This window comes from Nerophis ophidion, linkage group LG10 (genome assembly GCF_033978795.1).
Source record: "Nerophis ophidion isolate RoL-2023_Sa linkage group LG10, RoL_Noph_v1.0, whole genome shotgun sequence".
Lineage (NCBI taxonomy): Eukaryota > Metazoa > Chordata > Actinopteri > Syngnathiformes > Syngnathidae > Nerophis > Nerophis ophidion.
Window position 1 is genome coordinate 10505312 of NC_084620.1, and position 27963 is coordinate 10533274.

At 38.4% G+C, this 27963-nt stretch overlaps 1 protein-coding gene across 2 annotated transcripts in view; it reads right to left on the minus strand.

The window, feature by feature from the left end:
- Window positions 1-27963, minus strand: part of cacna1c (calcium channel, voltage-dependent, L type, alpha 1C subunit) — a 349919-nt gene that overhangs the window by 241926 nt on the left and 80030 nt on the right. For both annotated transcript variants that reach the window (XM_061912264.1, XM_061912263.1), the window contains exon 2: window positions 3865-4270. In XM_061912264.1, coding sequence (XP_061768248.1) covers window positions 3865-4270 — 406 coding nt within the window. The remainder of the gene's footprint in view (window positions 1-3864; window positions 4271-27963) is intronic.

Genomic DNA, 27963 nt, shown 5'->3' on the forward strand with positions numbered 1-27963 from the left:
CTAACTAATCGTGACTCATTATAGTATCAAACAACCAATCATGAATGTTCTTATACTGCAAGCACGTCTTGGAAGGAGGAAGGGGAGGAGGTTTACTAGCCCATGGAGGGGGAGTCATAGACATCTTATAAGTAGACGCAGCATCAACCGCTACTGCCTATTGGCGCTGAAGAGACGATGGGCCACCATCTTGGAGTGGTGATCCGCTCCCCTCGGTGCAATTCATTTGGCAGGAGCAATGAACTGTCAGCGCATTTCATTAATCTTGCCTCACTGAATACCACTGATTTTCACAAATGTTTTTGTCATACGTGTAGCTATGATAAAGCGCACATGATTCATTATTCATAGTTTGCTTAATAGTATTAGAATATTCTTATATGCTATAAGTGATCAGACGTCCAAGATCAAAACAGGGAATATAATCTCAGAAAAGGGGGGAAAAAACGGTCAGCTATTTTTAAGTTAAAAAAACAATATGATTAGGTTATACATACACGCATATATCCTACATAAACAATGTATGAATACATTAGATATCAATATATCTTAGGGACCTATAGACTATCTCTGTTGCTGCAGCAGCAGAGAGTTTATTCTGTCTTGACACTTTGCATTGATATTTTGTATTACATTCTTCCATTAAATGATAATGTTTACAGTGATTGTTTTATATGTGTTTTTTATATATGTTGCTTTGGATAAAAGTGTCTACCAAATACTTAAACATAAACATATATAAACACCTGAAAGTCTTTATATCAGCTAAAACCACCAATTTGTTCCACTGGATTCAGAATGAAACCAAATTCTGTTTTACCCAACAATGTTAGTATTTGAATATTGTTACTTGAAGACCTGGTTACAATTATACTGTTGAGAAAATATTGTTTTACACGTTGCTTAAAATGAGAATGCATCATAATCAGTGGCGGCTGGAGAATTTTGTTTAAGGTGGGTTTGTTTTCTACCTGTCAACTGTCGGTTAAGGCTGCTCGCCGGCTCCTCATAACCACTTCAAGATAATGGTAAAAGGGTTATACTTGTATAGCGCTTTTCTACCTTCAAGGTACTCAAAGCGCTTTGACACTACTTCCACATTCACCCATTCACACACACATTTACACACTGATGGAGGGAGCTGCCATGCAAGGCGCTAACCAGCACACACCAGGAGCAAGGGTGAAGTGTCTTGCTCAGGACACAACGAGGTTGATACTAGGTGGGGATTAAACCATGCGCAACTCTCGGGTTGCGCACGGCCGCTCTCCTACTGCGCCACGCCGTCCCAAGATGGCGGCCCAATTTCTCGCGTCACAGCAGCCAATGCTGCGTCTACTTATAAGATGTCTATGGGGGGAGCGGGTAACACAAGAAACACAGCAAATAAGCGGTGTTTGGTAATTTTAATGTGACATAAATTATGGCGATATTATGATATTTTCTTAATTTATATCTTGTTTGAAAATATATAGATGTATCTTACAAACTCGATATATCGCCCAGCCCTAATTTATATATATATATATATATATATATATATATATATATATATATATATATATATATATATAAATATATATATACCATATTTCCTTGAATTGCCGCAGGGCATATAGTATGCGCCTGCCTTGAATTACTGCCGGGTCAAACTCGCTTCCCAAAATAATTACCGCATGCTTAGTATTACTGCCTGTTCAAACTCATGACGTCACAATTGACACTTCCCCTGTCATCATTTTCAAAATGGAGGAGGCTGATTTCAATACCGGTAATTTGAAATCGCATAAAGGGGAGAAGATTAAGAGCTATTCCATAGGATTTAAGGTCCAAGCTTACATCACACTCAAATTTTTACCGCATGCCTTTGGTAAGCACAGGAGTGAGAAGCCATTCAAGGAAATACGGTATATGTATATATGTGTATATATATATATATATATATATATATATATATACACATATATATATATATATATATATATATATATATACACATATATATATATATATATATATATATATATATATATATATATATATATATGTATACACACACACACACACACACACACACACTCATACACACACATATATAGATGTTGGTGTATTACCTTATTCCGATGACTTGCATTGCTTGAAATCAGGCAGGTTTCACAGTAGTTGCTGATATAAGCTCCACAACTTCGAATTTACATTGTGGAGGGGGAAAGGGGCCTCCTCTCTTTCCAACAACACATTAAGTGGTTGTTTTCAGCTTTATATTTGTCTAGCTTCCATACACATTTTTAAACCGTTTATAAGACACGTTGGAGTTAACGCTTCAGATGTTAGCTTGTATGCGATAGTTTGAGACTTTTATTTTGTTAGCGCAGGCAGGATGGCGCAGCACTTTTATTGTGTAAACAGGAACTGTGCAGTCGGTCTGTGCACTCTTGACAGTCGGTAAAAAGAAAGCTTCTCTTGAAATAAAAATTGCTTTTTGCGTTCTTGACAGTTTTTTTTTTCTCCTCATACTAAGCTCGCAGAAGCCACCGTCATTGCACAAGATCGTCGAGTGCCGTGAATCTCAACCAAAGTAACCAAAGTGACGTCGTAGTGTAAATTGGTGATCAGTAATTTTAGGTACACTGTTTTTTTAATGCCTCGCGAGTGACACGTCGAGCTAATGGGCAACCCTGATGTAAACAAACTGCGGTGCGTTCATCAACAGCCGAAATGAGTAGGACAAAACGGCGCTCTCATTAGTGAAGCATGAACACAAACATATTAAACAGTGGGCTTTTTAACAATTGGGAAGGCTTGTGTCATATTTGTCCTACATAAACCATACTAAAACAAAAAATGGACTGGAGGAATGACATCTTTTGCTGATGTAATTTTACTCACCCACCCCTCGTACCCCAGAACCAAAAGTGGTATGTTCCCATTGTCTTACATCACCTGATGATTAGTTTGACTTGATGTTGTTTTTGCTAATGGTTGTGGAGCTTCACTAAATAGTAGGGGTGTGGGGAAAAATCGATATGAATATGTTGTGCGATTCAGAATCGATTCTCATTTGGAAAAAATCGATTGTTTTTTTATATTTATTTTTTTAAGATTTTTTTTAAATTTTATTTTATTTTTATCAATCCAACAAACCACTACACAGCAATACCAAAACAATGCAATCCACTTCCAAAACCAAACCTGACCCAGCAACACTCAGAACTGCAATAAACAGAGCAATTGAGAAGACACAAACACGACACAGAACAAACCAAAATTAGTGAAACACAAATGAATATTATCAACAACAGTATCAATATTAGTTATAATTTCAGCATAGCAGTGATTAAAAGTCCCTCACTGACATTATCATTAGACATTTATAAAAAAAAAAAAAAAGAACAATTGTGTCACAGTGGCTTACACTTGCATCGCATCTCATAAGCTTGACAACACACTGTGTCCAATGTTTTCACAAAGATAAATTAAGTCATATTTTTGGTTCATTTAGTAGTTAAAACACATTTACATTATTGCAATCAGTTGATAAAATATTGTCCTTTACAATTATAAAAGCCTTTTTTTTTTTTTTTTAAATCTACTACTCTGCTTGCATGTCAGCAGACTTGGGTAGATCCTGCTGAAATCCTATGTATTGAATGAATTCAGAATCGTTTTGAATCAGAAAAATATCATTTTTGAATCGAGAATCGAATCGAAAAAATCGATATATTATCGAATCGTGACCCCAGGAATCGATATTGAATCGAATCGTGGGACACCCAAAGATTCGCAGTCCTACTAAATAGCATCTATCACCATGGCAACAGCTAATTCTCTATTAAGTTTGAACACGAGACAAAGAAAGGATACTTCCATTCCACGATGCTGATGCAGGCCCGTCTTATGGGGTTCTTGAGTGTGAGGCAAAGCAGGGCCCTGGGGGGTCGCGTGGCTGTGGTGGTGGTCTGTTTCTTGGGCTTGGAGCTGTAGTGCTGCCTCTTCCTTTGCGTGGAGCTGGCCGTGGAGATGGGCCCGCCTCCTCCCGACACCAGCCCCGCCCCTCCGGTCGAGGCCGCGTTGCCCATCATCTTGGCCTGGCGCGCCGCGTCAATGGCGGCCTGCCAGCTCAGGGCGGCACCCGGCGTGGCGATATGCTCGGGGGCCAGACCCACCACGCCGCGGTTGACCCCACCTCCATCGTGGTCCCCGCCGTGCTCATTGGCCTGGGCTGTGGGCGGCAGGCGAGGGAGTGGGGGCGGAGGAGAGTAGTCGGAGCCTGCAGTACAAAGATGAGGGTTTTAGTGATTACATGGATACTGCCCTGATACTTTTGGTGCTATTAACATGATAGATTTGAACACATAAATATTAGGGGTGCACAAAAAAAATCGATTCACATGGTGATTCTTATTCTTCCTGATTCTGAATCGTTTCATAATTGAATTAAAAAAATATATTTTTTTTTTAAAAAGAAGCAATTCTTTAAAAATAAGTTTTCAGGCCATGTACATACATGCAACCAACCTGTAACCTATTTCGAAAAAGATTCATTATCATTATTATGGGTGAATGTGGAAGTAGTGCCTAAGCGCTTTGAGTACCTTGAAGGTAGAAAAGCGCTATACAAGTACAACCCATTTACCATTTATTTATGCCAAATAATACATTGCGAGAATCGGTGTGAATCAAGAATCATGTTGAATCGAAAATTGGTTCTGAATCAAATCATAACCCCATGAATCGGAATCGGATCAAATTGTCAGGTGCCCAAAGATTCACACCTTTAAAAAAGCATACATTGCAGCACAGCGGGAGTCAAACCGAAGACCCTTTGGACACAAGTCACATTCAACACCACTCATCCACATACTTTGAAGACATTAAAAGCTGTTCTCTCTCAGAAAGTAGCAGATAGCACCATTCAAGAACAACAATTCTGCAACACGAGTGGCAAGTAAGAGACGGTATTACAATAATCTCAAACAGATTACACTCCCACAAAGAGGAGAGTGAATTAAAATCCCAAAAGAGAGCACATCCTTCAAGCTGCCTGCTTAGCCAGATTAAACACACTTATAACATCCGCTCACTATGACACCGAGCTGGGATTGCACCAATGTGCTCATCCTGCAGCAGATTACGCTGTACAACTGGAGGAGAACCGTGCATCTCCGACCTTTTAGTATTTGCTTACTCAATATAAGAATTCAGCACTTTTTTTCTCCATCCATCCATCCATTTTCTACCCCTTATTCCCTTTGGGGTCGCGGAGGGTGCTGGTGCCTATCTCAGCTACAATCGGGCGGAAGGCGGGACAAATCGCCACCTCATCACAGGGCCAAGACCGATAGACAGACAACATTCACACTCACATTCACACACTACGGCCAATTTAGTGTTGCCAATCAACCTATCCCCAGGTGCATGTCTTTGGAAGTGGGAGGAAGCCGGAGTACCGGGAGGAAACCCACACATTCACGGGGAGGACTTGCAAACTCCACACAGAAAGATCCCGAACCCGGGATTGAACCCAGGACTACTCAGGACCTTCGTATTGTGAGGCAGACGCACAAACCCCTCTGCCAACGTGAAGCCCCACTTTTTTTCTCATTCGATGTTATTTTCAAACATTAAGATGTAACACCTGATAATTATCAGTGGAGTAGATAATAGTGGAAGTGAAGCCAAAGTCACTGCAGCTGTTATCTAATCAACGATAAACACGGGAGTCAGATGATATCACACTCAAGTGTCATGGCCGCAAACATACATTCATTAAAGTGTTTTCACTGTGGCCGTTTGTTAGTTTATCAGCGGTGTTACGCTAAAATGTATGTGGGTCATTTTGGCAAGACTTTGTTGAGCCGTGGGGCAAAGGTGAAGGAAGAAGTCTTTACATTCTGATGGGAATCTGGTGGTCCCAGCTTTAAGATAATACTTTCACAATACGGTATTTAAAACAATTCGGATATCATTACTGAAGATGAAAAGCATAAAATGCAGGAGGTTTTAGAATAGTTTCCGCTTTACTATGGACCCCGCCCCCAAAAAAGGGTGAAGTCATCTAACATAAAGTCAAATACTGTATTCTGAATAATCAAGGCCACACACACACACACACACACACATGCATTTGTAAATGTTGTTGTGTTTTTGTTGGTGCAGTTTGTACGTTTATTTGAAGCATCAAGTAAAAAGTTAAACAGAAAATACAAGTATACTTAGTATACCTGTGAGCATACTTGGCAACCTTGAGACCTCCCAATTCGGGAGATGGGGGGTTTGGGGGGCAGAGGGGGGCGTTTGTTGGTAGCGGGGGTTTATATTGTAGTGTCCCAGAAGTGTTAGTGCTGCAAGGAGTTCTGGGTATTTGTTCTGTTGTGTTTATGTTGTGTTACGGTGCGGAGTGTTTGTCATTCTTGTTTGGTGGGGGTTCACAGTGTGGCGCATATTTGTAACAGTGTTAAAGTTGTTTATACGGCCACCCTCAATGTGACTTGTATGGCTGTTGATCAAGTATGCGTTGCATTCACTTATGTGTGTTTGTAAAAGCCGTACATATTATGTGACTGGGCTGATACGTTGTTAGTATGGCTGAAAAGCGGACGTGACGGCAGGTTGTAGAGGACTCTAAAGGCAGTGCCTTTAAGGCACGCCCCCTATATTGTTGTACGGATGGAAATCGGGAGAAATTCTGGAGAATGGTGGCCCCGGGAGATTTTCGGGAGGGGCACTGAAATTCGGGAGTCTCCCGGAAAAATCAGGAGGGTCGGCAAGTATGCCTGCAAGACACTGGCAAAGGAGGACAGTCTTTTTTTATTTGTATTTTTTCTATTTTTATTTTTTTTATTGCAAGATAGTCTTAAATTCTGGTACTCTACTCATGATAAAAAAAAGGGTGGGTCCTAGGCCTAAGCAGAATTGCATTTTAAAAAATATGTTTTTATTTATGTAAAAAAAACATTTTTGACTTTTTAAATCAAACTTAAATTTATTTTTGATGCATGTTTTGTACTCAAACAAATTGACGGGAAAGAAAATGTTAGATATCTTAATTTTTTTGTGTGCAAAATAAAAAATAAAAAAAATACCACAATTAAGATATACATTTGTAAATTTGACTGGGATTTGATCCCAGCATTAACCCTGTGCACTATGGGAGACGGTGAGAATACTATAAGGAAATTTGTGTTTCGATTTGTATCAGTACCGTGGAAGGAAGGGACTTGGAATAAGTCTGTTCTAAAATTTTATTTGACCTACCCTGTCATTCACTAAATAACATTTTGCATTCACAACTCTTAATGCCAATCAGGACCCCCCATGAATAACGGGGTCCTACGCCCAGCACCTGATCGGCGCATAGGGAGGGACCATCCTGACTATCTAGTATCTAGTTACCACAATACCAGAATTTCAGTCGTTGATGCCAAAACCTATTTATTTCCAGGATTCTCGCTACTTTATAGAAAAGTGTTTGAAAGCGTTGAGTATTTAAGATCAGTGTGCAACAACATAATTTAAATATCAACATCAACTACCAAGAGATAACTACAATATACTCTCACAAAATTGTGTGCTCATAAATACGATCATAAATAACAACAACAGGCAACTATTTTACAATCTAGAAATAACAGCAGTAGTGTGGACCCTTCAAGTATATACACAACTTAAAACATTGTGATTAAAATGATTTCATTATGGTGGTAGTGTGACATCATCATCTCCTTTGTAATGAATCAAGCTAATAAAAAGGCTAAAACGTATACAGGAGAAACTAAAAAAAAAATGTTAATATAGTGCATATGTGGTTTTTTTTCCAGCATTTAGATTTACAATGTGAAACTAATATATGGCAGATTCATAACATCTAACTCAGGATATTTCAAGCCTTCTTTTGATCTAATTTTGATGATCATGTTTTGCAGCTTATCAAAAATCTCCGAAAATTTGGGAGTTTTAAAAACCGTAAAAGCATGATCATCAAATTTATTAAAAAAATAAAGGCTGGAAATATTTCACATTGTAATGACTTTATGTCACATATTGGTTTCACATTTAAAGTTGAATTGCTGACGTGAATATACTTTAGCACGATATTCAAATTTTTGGAGTTTCACTTGTATCTAAAGAACAATCCTTATGTTCTTATTCCCCTTAAGTATCAACATTTTAGAGTTTTCTCTTTACGGCTTTTTGGAACTATTTTTTTATTTGTTTTTTGTATTTCTCCATTGTGCTAAAAACAAGAAGGTGCGTTCAACACACGTTGCCTTCCTGGTAAAATAAATAAAGCAGTGGTTTTCAAAGTGTTGCCAAACGACAGAAGACCAGAGAGGAAACCCTAAGCTATGTTTTCTTAGCAGTTATGGAAGTTATAAAAGGTTGGCTTCAACACACTGTGATAATGCATACTCCATGGGCTTGTGGTGGCGGATCTTCACTGTCACTCGCACTGTGAACACATTTGTGACCGTTTTTACTTAAATACAAATATAAACAGGCAAGATACACCTGTCACTCTGAATATGTACCTCTACATATAGTAGCAGGAAGAAGCAGATCTTATTTAATTCTACCCCTTTTCATTCCATGGCAATTTTATCCCATTTCCTTGTTCTCTGTAACAGAACAGTGAACAAATAAATAATAAATGAATAATATACAATAGTAAGTAAACATATATTAAATACCTCAATAATATCTATCTAAAAAAAAAAAAGGGCTCAAGATGTTCATCATAATTATTGTTCTGTGTACTTTGTGAACACTTGTAGTTTGAACAGTCCCTTAAACTAAATGATATTGGTGTTTTGTTTGATTTCTTTGGTTAATCCATTCCTTAATTTAGTTGCACACACTGATATGCTAAAGGTTTTAAGTGTTGTACAAGCATACCAATGCTTTAAATTTGATTTTCCTCTAAGGTTATATTTCTCCTCTTTTGTTGAGAATAATTGTTGTGCATTCTTGGGTAGCAAGTTATAATTTGCTTTGTACAGCATTTTAGCTGTTTGCAATTGCACCAAATCATTGAATTTCAATAGTTTTGATTCAATAAATAAAGGGTTTGTATGTTCTGTATATCCAACATTATATATTATTCTAAGTGATTTTTTTGTAGTACCATTAGTACAAGTTTTTAAATGAAGCACACATTTGTAGTTGTTTCCCCATATAATAACCCAGATCAATCAATCAATCCATCAATCAATGATTATTTATATAGCCCTAAATCACTAGTGTCTCAAAGGGCTGCACAAACCACAACACAAACCACTACGACATCCTCGGTAGGCCCACATAAGGGCAAGGAAAACTCACACCCAGTGGGACGTCGGTGACAATGATGACTATGAGAAACCTTGGAGAGGACCGCATATGTGGGGTATGATATGGTAAAACTAGCGAGCAGTAAAGAATATGAAGTGATTTTTGAACATGTTTTGCTTTATTAATTTATTGTATGTATGTATTTTTTGCATGTTGGTATGAACTTTGTATCGAAGTTTCCATACTTCTGATAACCCGGTATAGGGCGGTATAGCTCGGTTGGTAGAGTGGCCGTGCCAGCAACTTGAGGGTTGCAGGTTCGATTCCCGCTTCCGCCATCCTAGTCACTGCCGTTGTGTCCTTGGGCAAGACGCTTTACCCACCTGCTCCCAGTGCCACCCACACTGGTTTAAATGTAACTTAGATATTGGGTTTCATTATGTAAAGCGCTTTGAGTCACTAGAGAAAAGCGCTATATAAATATAATTCAATTCAATTCAATAACCCGAGTATCTTCAAGGATAAAAGAAGAGGATACTGTATGAAAATGGAGCTGTTCTTTCACCTTGGTGGAGGTCTTTTATCGCCACAAAAAATAGTCCAATCGGCCAAAACGGTGCTTCCATTACCAAATAGAATATAATTTAGAATAATAAGCCCGACGTAGACAACAGTTCTTTGAGGTTTTGGCAAGCAAAGCGTGATTGCCACTTCCTCTGTGCGTTACATGACATGCTGTCATTATCACTGTCACCATGAACACTGCTTTTAACGCTGATAATATTTTTATACAGTTTATATGCCGTCTTGCAGGCGTACACACAAAAGAAGAAGAAGAAGAAAAGCGGTTCTCTGTCAAGTCTGCACTAATTAGCGTCCAGCAACGTGGAACTTGCAAGCGGGCCAACTAGGATGTGGCAAACTCTGCTGGAGCACACAACCTCCTTAGCAGTGACACACAACTGTGCATACGAGGCCAGCACGCACACTTTAAAGCGAAAAGAATGGAAGTTCAAGCCAGCAGGACATTTCTTCAAATGGACCAAGCAGCAATTTCCTACATTCATACAATGAATACGATGCTGGCGTCCATGAATGCAAAATGAGACATTTTCTGTCCCGTCAACAATGAGGTGCAATAAGTAATGTGAGTGAGGTTAGCAGCACAATCGACACATGGATTTATTCATAAGACATCATGCAGATGATGTCTAACAGAGGGCAGCCAGTGAAGTTGTGCCGTGTGTAGGTTTGTAAACGTCATTCTATTCCCTGACACTTTTAAAGCTTGCGTCACAATGCCAGCTCAGGCTTTTAGCTCGCTGTGGAGCACGCTCGTCTCGCATTCGGGTGAACCCAAATTCAAGCCATGGGTGGACCGGAAAAAGCAGGGTCTGGACTAGGATGCTCACATGGCCTGCACTCTGTTACCTTATTATATGTGTTCACTTGGGTTAGTTAGTTAGTTAGTTAGTTACTTAGTCAGTCAGTTAGTTAGTTAGTTAGCAACAGCGCAGAATGTAATGGGTGGATTTTGATTAAACATTCAGGAAATTTCAGAAAATAACAAGAAAAGTGATGACTTTTTGGGATTAAGGACTTTTTTATTTTACTATTGTGAGAATGCTTCTCTAGTTACTTATCTGACATATTGTTTAGGCTTAAAAACAAGTTCAGAATACATGAGCATATTTTTTCCATTACATTTCGTTTGATATTTGTTTAACTAATTAAAATGTGTTTTTTTGGAGTATAAGTCGCACCGGAGTATAAGCCGCACCTGCCGAAAATGCATAGTAAAGAAGGAAAAAAACATATATAGGTCGTACTGGAGTATAAATCAAATGTTTGGGGGAAATTTATTTGATAAAACCCAACACCAAGAATAGACATTTGAAAGGCAATTTAAAATAAATAAAGAACAGTGAACAACAGGCTGAATAAGTGTACGTTACATGACGCATAAATAACCAACTGAAAAGGTGCCTGGTATGTTAACGTAACATATTATGGTAAGAGTCATTCAAATAACTATAACATATAGAACATGCTATACGTTTACCAAACAATCTGTCACTCTTAATTGCTAAATTCGATGAAATCTTATACGTCTAGTTTCTTACATGAATGAGATAAATAATATTTTTTGGATTTTTTACGGTAATGTGTTAATAATTGCACACATAAGTCGCCCCCGAGTATAAGTCGCACCCCTGGCCAAACTATGAAAAAAACTGCGACTTATAGTCCGAAAAATACGGTATTTGTTATTTTCTTGTCACAAATAGATTATATGTGTATTTTACACAGATAAAGTTTTATATAGTTTATAGGGCTGTGAATATTCGGGCACCACACGATTCGATTGGATGCGATTCCTGGGGGTAACGATTCCATTTAAAACAATTCTCATTTCAAAATCGATACTTTTTTAATAACATTGGGTGCCAGTTCCATGATTAACTACATTCATCCATAAAATAGATAAACAGCTCTGATACATTTCTATATTACTTAAAATAAAACTAGTTTTGTTTGATAAAATTCTAACCAAACATTTGCTAAAGTGACTGGACAGGACAGGTTTTTTTATTTTTTGAACCAATTAAAAATTGTTACAAATAAGAATCGAGATTAATCCGAACATTTATTTTTTTGACACTTATAATCAATAAGTTTATTTTTGGAGCGTTGAGTATTGGCCGATATTGATTCGATAAGATATCAGCAGTAATAACACATAGATGTATTATTTTTAATGTGGAATGTTGGAAACATTTTGATCAATTGAAATTAATCAAACAGAGAACAATGGTGGGTATGAAAAACACTAACCTAATCACAATTAACGATCTTGAATAAATATGTGCTGCCTTTAAGTTGAAGTGGAGTGGTCATTTGTTTTTTGGTGACACCTACTGGCCACAATAATTCATGACATTAGACTCATGATGCAGTAAGTTGAATGAAACGTACATGTTTTCTACTGGATACTTTCTAATACACTTCTGCCTTGGAGACTATGTATGTGTAAGTAATACAGTATATGTAACCAGAGGTGGGTAGTAACGCGCTACATTTACTCCGTTACATCTACTTGAGTAACTTTTGGGATAAATTGTACTTCTAAGAGTAGTTTTTATGTAACATACTTTTACTTTTACTTGAGTATATTTATAGAGAAGAAACGTTACTTCTACTCCGCTCCATTTATCTGCAATTAGGTTGCTACTCGCTACTTTTTTTTTTATCGATCTGTTAATGTTTGTTTTGGTTTTGTCAGACACGCATTCAAAGTAGGATCTAAGCATGCTTGCGTTTCACCAATCACATGCAGTCACTGGTGACGTTGGACCAATCAAACAGAGCCAGGTGGTCACATGACCGTCACACGTAGAACCCGACATGTTGAAAAACTTATCGGGGTGTTAGCATTTAGTGGTCAACTGTGCGGGATATGTACTGTACTGTGTAATCTACTAATAAAAGTTTCAATCAATCAAACAATCAAAAGTGTAAAGGAAAAAAGACACGTTTTATTTCAACCGTACTTCCCGTCAAAAGCCTAAAGACTGATCGCACAGTTCCTGTCTTCACAATAAAAGTACCGCTCCATTGCGCCTGCACTAACAAAATAAGAGTCTCCGAAAGCCAGCGCAAACAAACTAGCAAGCTACGGAGTTTGCCGCCAATGTATTTCTTGTAAAGTGTATAAAAACGAATATGGACGCTGGACAAATAAGATGCCAAAAACCAACGACTTTCATGTGGTATTAGACAGGAAAGAGGAACTTTTTTTCTACTCCATTTGAAAACCGGGACGTTATCAGCACTATACTGTCTGATTCCAATCAATGCAAGTCATCAGAATCAGGTAATACACCAACTTATATTCTTGTCTTCATGAAAGATCGGAATCTATATGTTAAACATGCATGTATATTCATTAAAACACCTTTAACATGTCAACAAAAACGGCAAAATAAATAAATATAAATTATATACTGTATATATAAAGGTATGTGTATATATATACATGATATGTGTGTATGTATATGTATATATGAGGTAGATCACCTCGACTTGGTCATTTATTAAGTAATTGATAAACGTTGAAAAACGTATTGGGGTGTTACCATTTAGTGGTCAATTGTACGGAATATGTACTGTACTGCAATCTACTAATACAAGTTTCAATCAATCAATCAATGCCTACTGAGCCTATGGTGCTGTTAAGTTATTGTGGCTCAATTTGCCTTAATTTTTATTTTAATTTTAATGTATTATTATTTAATATATAATATTGTTTTAGTTGCTTAAGAGATATTCCTGGCTCTGAATTTGCTCATTGCTATTTTTATGTTTTTGTGCATTATTTGTTGCTGTAATCATTAAACGAACAGGTTACTCATCAGTTCCTCAATACTTGAGTAGTTTTTTCACAACATACTTTTTACTTTTACTCAAGTAAATATTTGGGTGACTACTCCTTACTTTTACTTGAGTAATAAATCTCTAAAGTAACAGTACTCTTACTTGAGTACAATTTCTGGTTACTCTACCCACTTCTGTATGTAAGTACTTGTTTGTATTGTAAAATGTGCTGTTAAGACTGCAATAATGTTCAATGAAGGACGTAAGTTTGTTTGCTTTTGTGTGCTTAGCTGTTGTGTGGCTGCTAGTTCCTATAGCTTACCATGTTTACCTTTTTTAAACCGCTAAAACCTGACTGCTTGTATCAGAATGCTTATATTAGACATGTTACAGGCAAGCCGAAATCTTCCAATACTTTTTTTTTTTTTTTTTTTGCTGATACTGGACCAAATTTCGATATCAATATTAGCTCGACACAACAATTTCATATATAATAGATTACATTTATGTATTTATATAAATGAAGCATGAAGTATATTTTTCATCCATTTTAGTTTTCATTAAATATAATTCAATATCCATCTAATTTCTACAGCTTATTCGCTTTGGAGTGGCGGGGGGCACTGGTGCCTATCTCAGCTACAATCGGACAATAATTAAATCAAAATAGTAAAACAGTCATGCAATCTATTATATGAAAATCAGATGTAATAAAAACATAATTCAAACATATAACAAATCAAGTGGTGCTTATTGAACATAAGCACCACTTGATTTGCTTGAGGGCTTGTTCACGTGGTGCCTTCGTGCCGACCTTATACACACACACACACACACACATACACACACACACAGTGCAGGCAGCTGATATTAATAACTACTTATTAATATTCATCTGCAGTGGAGAGATGAGAGGCCAGAGTAACCCAGATAGCAGCCTTTCTCTCTACCTGCACTTTTAGCTACTTAGCAACCGCATCATGCTAACATCGTTGTACCACATCAAAAAAGATAGCATCTGCAAAAAAGCAGGAAACTCCTTATTTGTACAACTTCCTGTGCAGTATATGTCCTAGTATTTTTCTTAAAATATTCACCTTAAAGGCCTACTGAATCCCACTACTACCGACCACGCAGTCTGATAGTTTATCAATGATGAAATATTAACATTGCAACACATGCCAATTCGGCCGGTTTAGTTTACTAAATTACAATTTTAAATTTCCCGCGGAGTTTCTTGTTGAAAACGTCGCGGAATGATGACGCGTATGATGACGCGTATGATGACGTGTGCGCGTGACGTCTCGAGTTGGAGAGGACATATTACCGCAGCACCACTAGCGGCTAAAAGTCGTCTCTTTTCATCGCGCAATTACACAGTATTCTGGACATCTGTGTTGCTGAATCTTTTGTAATTTGTTCAATTAATAATGGAGAAGTCAAAGTAGAAAGATGGAGGTGGGAAGCTTTAGCCTTTAGCCACACAAACACACGGTGTTTCCTTGTTTAAAATTCCCGTAGGTGAAGCTTTACTATGGATCAGGGTGGTCAAGCGAACAATAATCCCAACCACTTGTCAACCGGCAGGTTTCGGTGAGAAAATTGTGGTAAAAAGTCGCCTCCTACCGGAGATCTGCGGAGCTTGCGCCGTCCATGCAGCTGCTGTGACTTCCCTCAGACACTGGCGTCAACAAACCCGTGGACACACCCCTCTGACTATCAGGTACTATTTTACTCACTAAAACACTAGCAACACAATAGAAATATAAGGGATTTCCAAGAATTATCCTAGTAAATGTGTCTGAAAACATCTGAATCGCTGACAATGCAATCGCCTTTTTTTTTTTTTAATTTGTTTTCTAGTCCTTTGCTATCAATATCCTCATCCACAAATCTTTCATCCTCGCTCAAATTAATGGGGAAACTGTTTTTTTCTCGGTCCGAATAGCTCTTTTTGTTGGAGGCTCCCATTATAAACAATGTGAGGATGTGAGGAGCCCTCACACGGGTGACGTCATCGTCTGTTACTTCCGGTAAAGGCAAGGCTTTTTTTTATTAGCGACCAAAAGTGGCGAAGTTTATCGTCGGTGTTCTCTACTAAGTCCTTTCAGCAAAAATATGGCAATATCGCGTAATGACCAAGTATGACACATAGAATGGACCTGCTATGCCCGTTTGGATAAGAAAATCTCATTTCAGTAGGCCTTTAAATGAGAAATGTGTCCATAATGTCAAGTAGGTTACCATAGTGACAACGTATAAATTAAACAGCAACATTAGCAACGTTAGCATGCTACAGTCTCTCCCCCGTTTGCTGCGTCTTCCTGCTCTCTCTCTCTCTCTCCGCCGCCCTTTACGTCCGCCGGCAAAGGGCACATGGCGGCGTGCATATGATGTATGAATGGCGGCGCTCTTAGCCCGGAGTGGCTTCCGCTAAAGTAATTGCACACGTTCTCGAGAACGTGAATGGAATCCGCGTCCTTGTCAAGGTCTGCTGCACTGAAGCATTGGAGACACAAAATGCTAACCGTTAATCCTAAAAACAGGTTATTGTGTGTTTTTTTAACCATTTTATTTACGACACTTTTAAAATGTGCATTTCCCGTTTGAGCCACAGGACAGGTCCATGAACGCATCACAAGGTGATGGAGGTCTTTGACGGTGGAAACTAAGCGTGGAACTTTTCCATCCTCTCCTCATTCCTCAGCATTTTCAAAGACTTTCAATAAGTCCTCCAAATGGAAGTTGAGGGTTGCCTTGGCGACCATGTACAGTACTATGATAAACATAAAGACACATACTAGACAGCATGCTGCGAATTACGCTGACTGAACTCATTCTATCCATTCAGACTACAACAGCGCCATGATGTCATCTACAGCAGTGTTCCGCAACCACCGGGCCTCACAATAAATTAAAAAAAATAATAATAATTTTTTGTTTTTAACTATTAAATCAACATTAAAAACACAATATATACATTATATATAAATATAGATCAATACAGTCTGCAGGGATGCAGTCCGTAAGCACACATGATTGTATTTCTTTATGAAAAAAAACACACAAAAAAACCACCCCGCACCCCAGTCTGTGGGACAAATTTTCAAGCGTTGACCAGTCCGCAGCTACAAAAAGGTTGGAGACCACTGATCTACAGTACTTCTGTACTGTACAGTACAGTACCTGCGAGCACATTGTGTTCCAAGACCTTCCTTGTAACTCAGAACGCTTGTATCTCAAACCAGCCGGCCCATTAAAATCAATTTAAATCAGTTTAATGTGTACTTGGCCCTCCCAAAAACGCCACAATTTTAACATTTAAATTGCCTTTTAAAAAGTAAAACAAACTTTTGGACCTGGTTGTAAAAACCTTTTAGACAAGTCTAATTCCATTAACAACCTGGTCTGATGAAGATAAGGTTATTTTTTATTTATTTTTTTAATAAAATAAAATGAGATTAAAAAAAACAAAAACAATGACATTTTTTTGGATAAAAAAGAAAGTAAAATCATATAAAAGAATTACATAAAAAATAGTAATTAATGATAGTGTTAGTGGACCGGCGACACACACAATCATGTGTGTTTCAGGGACTATGTCCCTTGCAGACTGTGTTATATATGTTGTGGGAACCAGCATTTTGGTAGCAGAAAGAAACAACCCTTTTTTGTGTGAGTGGGTGTGGCTGGGTGTGAATGGGGGAGGGAGGGGTTTTCTTTGGGGGGTTGATGCACTGATGGAAAGTGTATTTTGTGTGTTTTTGTGTTGATTTAATTAAAAAAAAAATAAAAATAAAAACTTTTGGATCATAAATAATATTGGAAATTCAGTACAATGGAATGTACAACAAACAACTACATTATTATGTATTAATGGATTAATATTATCTGGCTTTTATCTTGGGGAGTGGACTAATGCGTATCCCCTTCGCTGACTCTCCATCAAGCGTTGTCAAGTCTGCACGTCTCTTACAGTGGGGCAAAAAAGTGTTTAGTCAGCCACCGATTGTGCAAGTTCTCCCACTTAAAATTATGACAGAGGTCTGTAATTTTCATCATAGGTACACTTCAACTGTGAGAGACAGAATGTGAAAAAAAAAAAATCTCGGAATTCACATTGTAGCCCCAAAACATCACTGCTCTGGAGAAGATCGGCATAGAAGAATGGGCCAAAATACCAGCTACTGTGTGTGCAAACCTGGTAAAGACCTATAGTAATCGTTTGACCTCTGTTATTGCCAACAAAGGTTATATTACAAAGTATTGAGTTGAATTTCTGTTATTGACAAAATACTTATTTTCCACCATAATTTACAAATAAATTCTTTAAAATTCCTACAATGTGAATTCCTCGATTTTGTTTTTCACATTCTGTCTCTCACAGTTGAAGTGTAACTATGATGAAAATTACAGACCTCTGTCATCCTTTTAAGTGGGAGAACTTGCACAATCCGTGGCTGACTAAATACTTTTTTGCCCCACTGTATTAGAAGCTACTTATTGACATAGGGTTGCTGCGTGTGTGATGGAGGCAAGCAGTGTACATTAGTAAACCTCACTCACAACCCAGTCTTTTAGCTCGGTAGTCAGCACGCTCGCCCCTAATGCAGACGATCAGGCAAGGGACCTAGTACAGTGGTGCCGTGACCCGGATGAGAGTGAGGTTTAGGGCGGTGAGTTTAACGTAGGCCAGCCAGTGTGGTTGGGCCATGTGTACGTTAGCGAACGTCAATCCTCGACAATTTTAAGAGCAATGCTGGATCTTGAAGGCCAGCCTGGGCTTTTAGCTCAGTAGTCTGCACGCCCGCCTCTCATGTGGACCCCCAGTCTTCAAACCCTGTGCAAAACGGAAATGGCAAGGACTGAACTACGCGTTTCTCTTAGGCAGGGGTGTCCAACTCATTTTTAGCTCAGGGGCCACATGGAGGAAAATCTATTCCCAAGTCGGCCGGACTGGTAAAATCATGGCATGATTACTTAAAAACAAAGACAACTTCAGATTGTTTTCTTTGTTTAAAAATAGACCAAACACATTCTGAAAATGTCAAAATCTTGTTTTTGTTTTTTACACTGACATATTGCGGTTTATCTTCCTTTTTGGTCATTCATACTTTCTAAAGAAATTATGTGATTATGCTCATCAGTCAAATATGCCTCCTAGTTATAAGTATGACACGAAATGTACAGATAATTAAAACCATTTATTTGAGTATGAACATAAGTAAGTAGTGTCAAGACACAGAAGCGTTGACGCAAGGAACATAGCTCCGCCCCCTCTGAAGTCAGGGAATCCAAAGATGTGCTATTGCGACATCCAGTGGACACATTTAGAACAGCAGTTTCTTTTATTCAAAAATGTCAGCTAATTTTTATACTTTGCCAACTCATCTTGCGGGCCGGATAAAACATGTTCGCGGGCCTCATCCGGCCCACAGGCTGTATGTTTTACACGCCTGCTCTTTGGCATCTGGCAACCCAATCTCTGAGGTCTTTAAGGGACGTCCAGGAGAAGTCACTTCCGGGTTACAACACACCAAGCGACGGGTTTGTCTGTCCACCAAAGCTAGTGTTCCACCATCCAGTTTGTCAGTCAGGACTACACACAAAAAAAAATCATACACAGCTTCTGCAGCTTCTCAATATTTTAATAGATAAATGTTCATTGTTTGCAGCTTGAGTGATGCAGACTGACTCTACAGTGGAGCTTGGCTCGCCACGTCAGTTTGGTAACAGGAAAGTTTCTCTGATTTGGCTGTCTGCTTCTCCTCCTTCATTCTAACTTTCTTAGTTCTGATGGTTGGAGGGCAGGATGTCGATCTCTGAGCAACGCTCAAAGGCGCACATCAACTGTTTAATAAAAACCTATGCTTGTTTCTTGTGTAAATGAAGGCGGCACAACAACATGTAATGATATATTAGCTCTTTATTGCTCCAACGGCACAGCCCTGTTATACATATTACTTCAACAGAGATTGAAAAAGTATGCCTGCAATTAAAAGCATAACAAAATGCTGTGAGACGGCTCGAATCTCGATTACTATTGAATTAGGATACTTGTATGTTGAGGTACCACAGTATTGATAACAATAATTATAACAAATATCAATGATTTAATATTAGGATTATATATTATTCAATATCATTAAAGGTAGTAATTTACATATTAATTATGTCATAATTTTTTATAATTTTTAAATGTACATACATAAGGACATGGCCTATTGCCAAGTAAGGGTGCAACTGTTCGTCGACAATGTCGAAAAATATTGATAATAAAACGTTGTTGTGACGTCATCACTTATGTTTTTCAGCACGGCGATTCCAACGAACAACATGTTTAGTATGGAACATTTCCTTAATTGTTGTTAAAAACCCGAATGCCTTGCTCATTTTGTAAACCAGATCTTGTTTTTATGACACTACATCTGTGATATGGGAGCATTTAAATTGGGGTAATATTGGACATCTGAAGGATGCGGCCTCAACTCTGTAAGATAGTTAGCTTGTACCTGGCTAGCTGGCTGACAAGTGTGGGATGAAGTTCTATGGAAAATTGATTTAACTATCATTGTTAGAACAATTATGTACATATGATCATACAACACTTATGCTTAAGGGCCGTTGCTATAGTTATTATCAATTGTGCTGAAGTTGTTCTTTTTCTATCTGTGCAAGGCCAGTCTCGTACCATTGTTTGTTTCCAGAATCAACCTGCTGACTGCTAAGGCCGAACATCAAGTGCCGTGACGCAGACAAAGCAGAGACAGGGTTATATTACGAGTGTCAACACATTTACATTTCAGTAATATATTGTGTCTAACTAGAGCTGTTGATATTACCCCCTTCCATCAGCGGCAGCTTCACTGATGTAACCAGGGACCTCCCAAATAAATACATGAAGCACGGGGGCTGGACTTTAGAGTGTAGTTTGGATCTGTAACCAGAGTACAGCCTAAAAAACGTCTCTCCTCATTTGAGCCCAATTGAACTCTGTTTCTGCATGATTCCTTGCTTCTTGTCTGTTTAATAGATCACATCAGTGTTTGAACCCTGACAATCATTTTAGCCAAAGTCCGCCAGCTAAGCTTTGTCTAAATCAATTCAAACACTTTTTAAAGCAGTGTCAATTTGCAGTGCGATATTAAAATGCACAATAACAAACGTCAGTTGCACACACACACACACACACGCAAACACACAGCATTAGGTACCAATGCGCCGGTATCATAAAAAATTAAACATATAATCTTTTATACGGCTAAAAAGTTATGAAGTAATCAATAATACAACTTTATACATTAGATTGCTAACAATGCCAGGGGTAATTTGACAATCAATAATATACCACTGTGCAGCTTTTTAAACACATCATCACAAAATGTTTTTTTCTTTTTGAGGGCGTTAGATAGTTTTGGTGTAATGTTGTCTGTTTTAATTACTGCTGTTGTAAATGTCCTTTTTTACAATAAAAAAATTATACTATGTTTTTTTAGTGATATTTTTATTTTATAAAGTGATATAAAATGTAAAGATATATTTATGAATGACTTAGTCATCTTTGTTTTTAGTAAAAACATGCCTAAAATATCTTAAACTGAATTTAAAAATTGATGGCTAAATTAGAGCTCCTGAATATGTGTAGACTTTACAGTTTGATTAGTACTATTCGTTAAGATAGCCAATGACTGACTTAGTTGAAAATAATATTATGACTACAAAATCAAATTAAAACTGTCACAATGTAAAATAACCCGTGAAAAACAATTTTCAAAATTTTACGGTAGAAAATGGCAACTCAGTTTGCAAAATGTTACTGTAAAAAAACAGTGATACCGTTCTTCTATTTACATTACTGCACTGTAGTAGCTACTGTAAGTGTGACAGTAGTAATGTAACCATCAAAATCTTTGGCCTCAGACCTGGTCCGATATCGAGTCTCGATACGTAAAATATGCAGATTTTTTTTTTACAGTGTCTGAACTAAAGTATTTTGGGAAAATAGGTCAAACAATTCCTTCAGAACCAATTAACTACTAATAAAAAAACAATACTTGGCACTTTTATTTAGAGCTGAGCTAAAATGGTTTAGCCATGCCATGTTTTTTTTTTGCACAGTCAAAGTTTGTGGCTTCACTACATCGTGGATTTTTTTTTACAACATATGCTATGTGTGTTGCTCCTAAATGACGAATTTCTAAGCACAAACAAGTCTGAATGAAGTAAAAATATCACTACAACAGTAGTATTGGCCACGAGATGAGACCAAACCAATCAGAGTGCAACGTTCAATATGATAGGCTCAGCCTCAACCAGCATCTAGTCCCGCCTTGAGGAATGTAAATGTGAGAGTCGTGGGTGTTGTTTTGAGTTTAGAGGGGTCTCGCAATGTTGAAAACTGTAATTAGAAGTTTTTTTTATTACTTTGCAAAATGAAAATATTCAGTTTGTTATTATTTATTCGTACTTTCAGAAAATTCATTCACCACAGTCAAAATGTACGTCAACAAAGAGTTCCAGCACTTTGATGACAGGATGAGAAACACTTTTGAATTTAACTGATACTTGGTCAATGCTACATGCTAACTTTAGCATGTTAACATTGTGACGTTAGAATGCTAGCTTTTTTTTAAGCTAATTTCACAGGTATACAGTCATATGTTTTGCATCTCTGTCTGGACTGGAGCCTGCAGTGCCTCAGACTGGAAGTTTCTGCAGAGAGTGAGGACGGTGGAAAAGACCATCAAGACTCCTCCTCCTCCTATCCAGGAAATCGCGAAAAGTCGCTGCCTGACCAGGGCTCAGAAAAACTGCAGAGACTCCTCCCACCACCCCCACCAAGGACTGATTTCACTCCTGGACTCTAGAAAGAAGTTCCGCAGCCTCCATAACAGAACCTCCAGATTCTGTAGCAGCTTCTTCCCTCAGTCCGTAAAACTCTTGAACGCATCATAATAATCCCCTCAATTCCCCCCAAAAAGGATTAACTCGCTGGAATGTAAAGACAATATAACTTCCCTGCTTGACACTCAGCATCAAGGGTTGGAATTGGGGATTAAATCACCAAAAATGATTCCCGGGCGCGGCCACCGCTGCTGCCCACTGCTCCCCTCACCTCCCAGGGGGTGATCAAGGGTGATGGGTCAAATGCAGAGAATAATTTTGCCACACCTCGTGTGTGTGCGACAATCATTGGTACGTTAACTTTAACTTTTATAACATACATCCATAAACGTGGATGCATATGCAAAAAGGCAATACACTTATCTGTACAGTAATCTATTTATTTATATCTGCACCTTTTTGCTATTTTATCCTGCACTACCATGAGCTAATGCAACAAAATGTCATTCTTATCTGTACTGTAAAGTTAACATTCGAATGACAATAAAAGGAAGTCTAAGTCTAAGGCAGGGGCGCTCACACTTTTTCTGCAGGTGAGCTACTTTCCAATTGACCAAGTCGAGGAGATCTACCTCATTCCTATTTATAATTTATATTTATTTATTTATGAAAGAGACATTTTTGTTAACAAGTTAATGGTGTTTAATGATAATACAAGCATGTTTAACACACATAGATTCCTTTCTTTCATGAAGACAAGAATATAAGTTGGTGTAATTTATTCTGATGACTTGCATTGATTGGAATTAGACAGTGGTGCTGATAACGTCTGCATTTTCAAATGGAGGAAAAAAAAGTCCTCCTTTCTGTCCAATACCACATGAAAGTGGTTGGATTTGACATCTCATTTGTCCAACTTGCATAATCGTTTTTAAACACTTTGTTATGAGAGTAGCATATGTGTGAGGCCCTTTAATGTCTGGCAGCAGGTGAGTGACGTCAGTGAGTGTGCGGGTGGGCAAGCAAGTGAGAAAGCGGTCGCTGAGGGCGGGGGAGAAATACATTGGCATCAAACTCCGTAGCTTGCTAGCTTGTGCACGCTAGCTTTCTGAGACTCTTATTTTGTTAGCACAGGCAGGATGAAGCAGGTCTTTTATGGTGAAGACAGGAACTGTGCAGTCGGTCTTTAGAGTTTTGACAGTAGGTACGGAGTCTCTAGAAATAAAATGTGTTTCTCTGCGTCCGCCCTGTTAGCGATTTTTTTCTTAAATATGAGCTCGCAGCAGCCAGCGTCATCTCACAAGATCCCCGGGTGCCGAGAATGTCAAACAACTGACGAAAGTGAAGTCTTGGTATGATTGATGATTGCTCATTTTTATGTCTATTTTTTAATGCCTGGCTTGAGATCGACTGACACATCCTCCGAGATCGACCAGTCGATCGCGATCGACGTAATGCCCACCCCTGGTCTAAGGTATGCAGTCATATGTTTTGTTGCTTAATCCTATCTGGCTAGTGTGGTAGCTATTAGTGTTTCAGTTCGGCTATGGCTTTTCAGCATCAACAAACAATGTTGTTTCCACTTCCATTTTTTGTCTCCGTTTTCCACTTCTCGTATTGTGTGAGCGCTGGCTACCGCACCTGTCCTTGATTGGCAATCAGGTAGCCACTTAAGTAAGCTTCTTGAGTAGGACATTATGGTTGTTTTGTGCGATTGCCAGTGGTTGCATTCCCTGATTTTTTCCCTAATAAAAGAGCTGTTTGACTGCACATTGCCTACCTGTCTCTGTATGCCAACAATACCAAGCCACAAACGTAACAAAAGGTGTCATTTCAACATTTTGGAGACAGCTTACCTGTTTGGCTTCTCTGTACTTTATAATCACGACCGGGTGGGAACGCGTCTACTAGAAAAAGTGAGTCAATCATCACAAACAGTGATGAAGTTTAAAAATGTAAAAAAAAAAAAAAAAATGAGAGAATGTGGCTCACACTCGCTGGGCATCAGCCAGGAGGGAATGACTGGATTTGCGTTCAAGTGAAGCGAAGCAATCGCAAAGTTTCCTCGCGTTCCAGAGAGGAAACAGATGTCAACTGATGGGTCGCCGATGCTACAACAGGACAGTACACACACATCATGCACGCAGCGACTGACATTAATAGAACATCTTCTCTGAAGGCGAGAAGAGTCTACCTATTCAATTAGCAGACAGGGTGACGCCATTTTAGCGTTGCAACAATAAAATATTGTACATAAAATAAATATATGTATATATATATATATATAAATCTATATATATGTATGTATGTAGACCCAGGACACGTTGGGAAGACTATGTCTCCCGGCTGGCCTGGGAACGCCTCGGGATCCCCCGGAAAGAGCTGGACGAAGTGGCTGGGGAGAGGGAAGTCTGGGCTTCCCTGCTTAGGCTGCAGCTCCCGCGACCCGACCTCGGATAAGCGGAAGAAGATGGATGGATGGATGGTATATGCATATATATGTATGTATATACATAACTATGTATATACATATATACATACATATACATATACACACATATAATATATATATATATATATACATACACACATATTTACATATATATGTATTTATATACATACACACATATGTATATATGTATATATACATATATGTACTCTATATATATATATATATATACATATATGTATGTATATATATACATATATACAGTAAATATATGTATATATACATATATCTACATATATATATATATATACAGTACATATATATGTATATATACATATATCTATACAGATATATGTATATATATGTATGTATATACATATATGTTCATATATATATGTGTGTGTGTGTGTGTGTGTGTGTGTGAGAGAGAGAGAGAAACCCAAGAGGAGAGGAGTCACGCTTTTGATCAACAACACATCGGGGAGCCATGAAGCGAGCGCTAATGTCTACATGCACGCACACACACACACACACACACACACACACACATACACACACACATACACACACGCGCGCACACAACACACACAAAAGCACGCACAAGAACACACACAAATACACTGTAAGGTTGTGATTAAGCGATGAGTGTGCAGGGCTGTAAAGCGCTAATGAATGTGCTCTCATAGCTTAGCAGGAGAGGGAGCGTTTGGTTTATGACTCAACATGTCCCCCCCATCAGGAGACACACACAACCCCACAGGAACGCTGAACATCTCTGTGTACTGTCGATTAAACACAGCACTGCAGTTACAACAAAGCTAATAACTCCTCGATCACAATATGGGACGACTCCTCTTTTTCTTGCGGTCTTGTATGATTTTTACACCAGATGCCCTCCGACTGATCTGAACATACAATATCTTTAATGGAAAATATCATCATGTATTCCAGTCAATGTAGTACTCGAGGTACTACTTTTAATATGTGTAAATTCAAGGCCTACTGAAATGAGATTTTCTTATTTAAATGGGGATAGCAGGTCCATTCTATGTGTCATACTTGATCATTTCACGATATTGCCATATTTTTTGCTGAAAGGATTTAGTAGAGAACATCCACGATAAAGTTCGGAACTTTTGGTGCTGATAAGAAAGCCTTGCCTTTACCGGAAGTCGCAGACGATGACATCACAAGGGTGAGGGCTCCTCACGTCCTCACATTGTTTTTAATGGGAGCCTCCAGCAGCGAGAGCTATTCGGACCGAGAAAACGACAATTTCCCCATTAATTTGAGAGAGGGTGAAAGATTCTTTGATGATGATATTGATAGCGAAGGACTAGAAAATAAATAAAAATAAATAAATAAAAAACGTTTTTTAAAAAAAGGCGATTGCATTGGGACAGATCAGGATGTTTTTAGACACATTTACTAGGATAATTCTGGGAAATCCCTTATCTTTCTATTGTGTTGCTAGTGTTTTATTGAGATTAAATAGTACCTGATAGTCGGAGGGGTGTGTCCACGGGTGTCTTGAGGCCAGTGTCTGAGGGAAGTCACGTCAGATACTACGACGGCACAAACTCCACAGATCTCCGGTAAGAGGTGACTTTTTACCACAATTTTCTCAGTTGCCAGTTGACAAGTGGTCGGGATCCATGTTCGCTTGACCGCTCTGATCCATAGTAAAGCTTCACCTCCGGGAATTTTAAACAAGGAATCCCTGTGTGTTTGTGTGGCTAAAGGCTAAAGCTTCCCAACTCCATCTTTCTACTTTGACTTCTCCATTATTAATTGAACAAATTGCAAAAGATTCAGCAACACAGATGTCCAGAATACTGTTTAATTGCGCGATGAAAAGAGACGACTTTTAGCCGCAAATGTTGTTGCGCTAATATTTCCTGACAGTCCGTGACGTCACGTGCACGCGTCATCATCCCGCGACATTTTCAACAAGAAACTCCGCGGGAAATTTAAAATTGCAATTTAGTAAACTAAACCGGCCGTATTGAAGTGAAGTGAATTATATTTATATAGCGCTTTTTCTCTAGTAACTCAAAGCGCTTTACATAGTGAAACCCAATATCTAATTTTTACATTTAAACCAGTGTGGGTGGCACTGGGAGCAGGTGGGTAAAGTATCTTGCCCAAGGACACAACGGCAGTGACTAGGATGGCGGAAGCGGGCATCGAACCTGCAACCCTCAAGTTACTGGCACGGCCGCTCTACCAACCGAGCTATACCGCTATTGGCATGTGTTGCAATGTTAATATTTCATCATTGATATATAAACTATCAGACTGCGTGGTCGGTAGTAGTGGGTTTCAGTAGGCCTTTCATGTGCTGCATAAAAACACTTTAAGCCCTTTATTCCAAATCCATGTGCTCCTAAAGTTAAGCGGACATACGGTATATCGGCTACGGGGTACCTATCGATCCAAATATCGATACGATACTATTGTAAATTACTCTGTTTTCTTCAAAGCTCATGCGACCGCCTGTCAGTGCAAACAGCACACCTCTTTCCCTAACTTTTATTTGAATAACATCTTTTCTCTGTGATATAATCATCATAATCAGGTAACCAGAGGGGAAAATTACCAACATCATTCAATAATTATGACATTTCAAGTCAAAGTATCAATATCCATGTAGGCCTGGAATTCTCAAACTGTGGCGCCATCTAGTGGCATGCCAAATAATTACTTTATTAAAGAGGTGTTTAATTTTCCTATATTCAAACATAGTGTTACTGTTCAAACTGTGCGCAATGTGGGCAAAAATATAGTTGTTACATAAAACTTCTGCCTTGTTTTTATTAATTACTTAGGCATACCGCGCTACTGTATTTTACTGTTGGTCATTATGGTGGTGCTTGGAGGGCCAGGTTTTTTTCTGAGGTGGTACCACTGGTATAGGCCAGTGGTTCTCAAATGGGGGTACGCGTACCCCTGGGGGTGCTTGAAGGTATCCCAAGGGGTACCTGAGATTTTTTAAATATATTCTAAAAATAGCAACAATTCAAAAA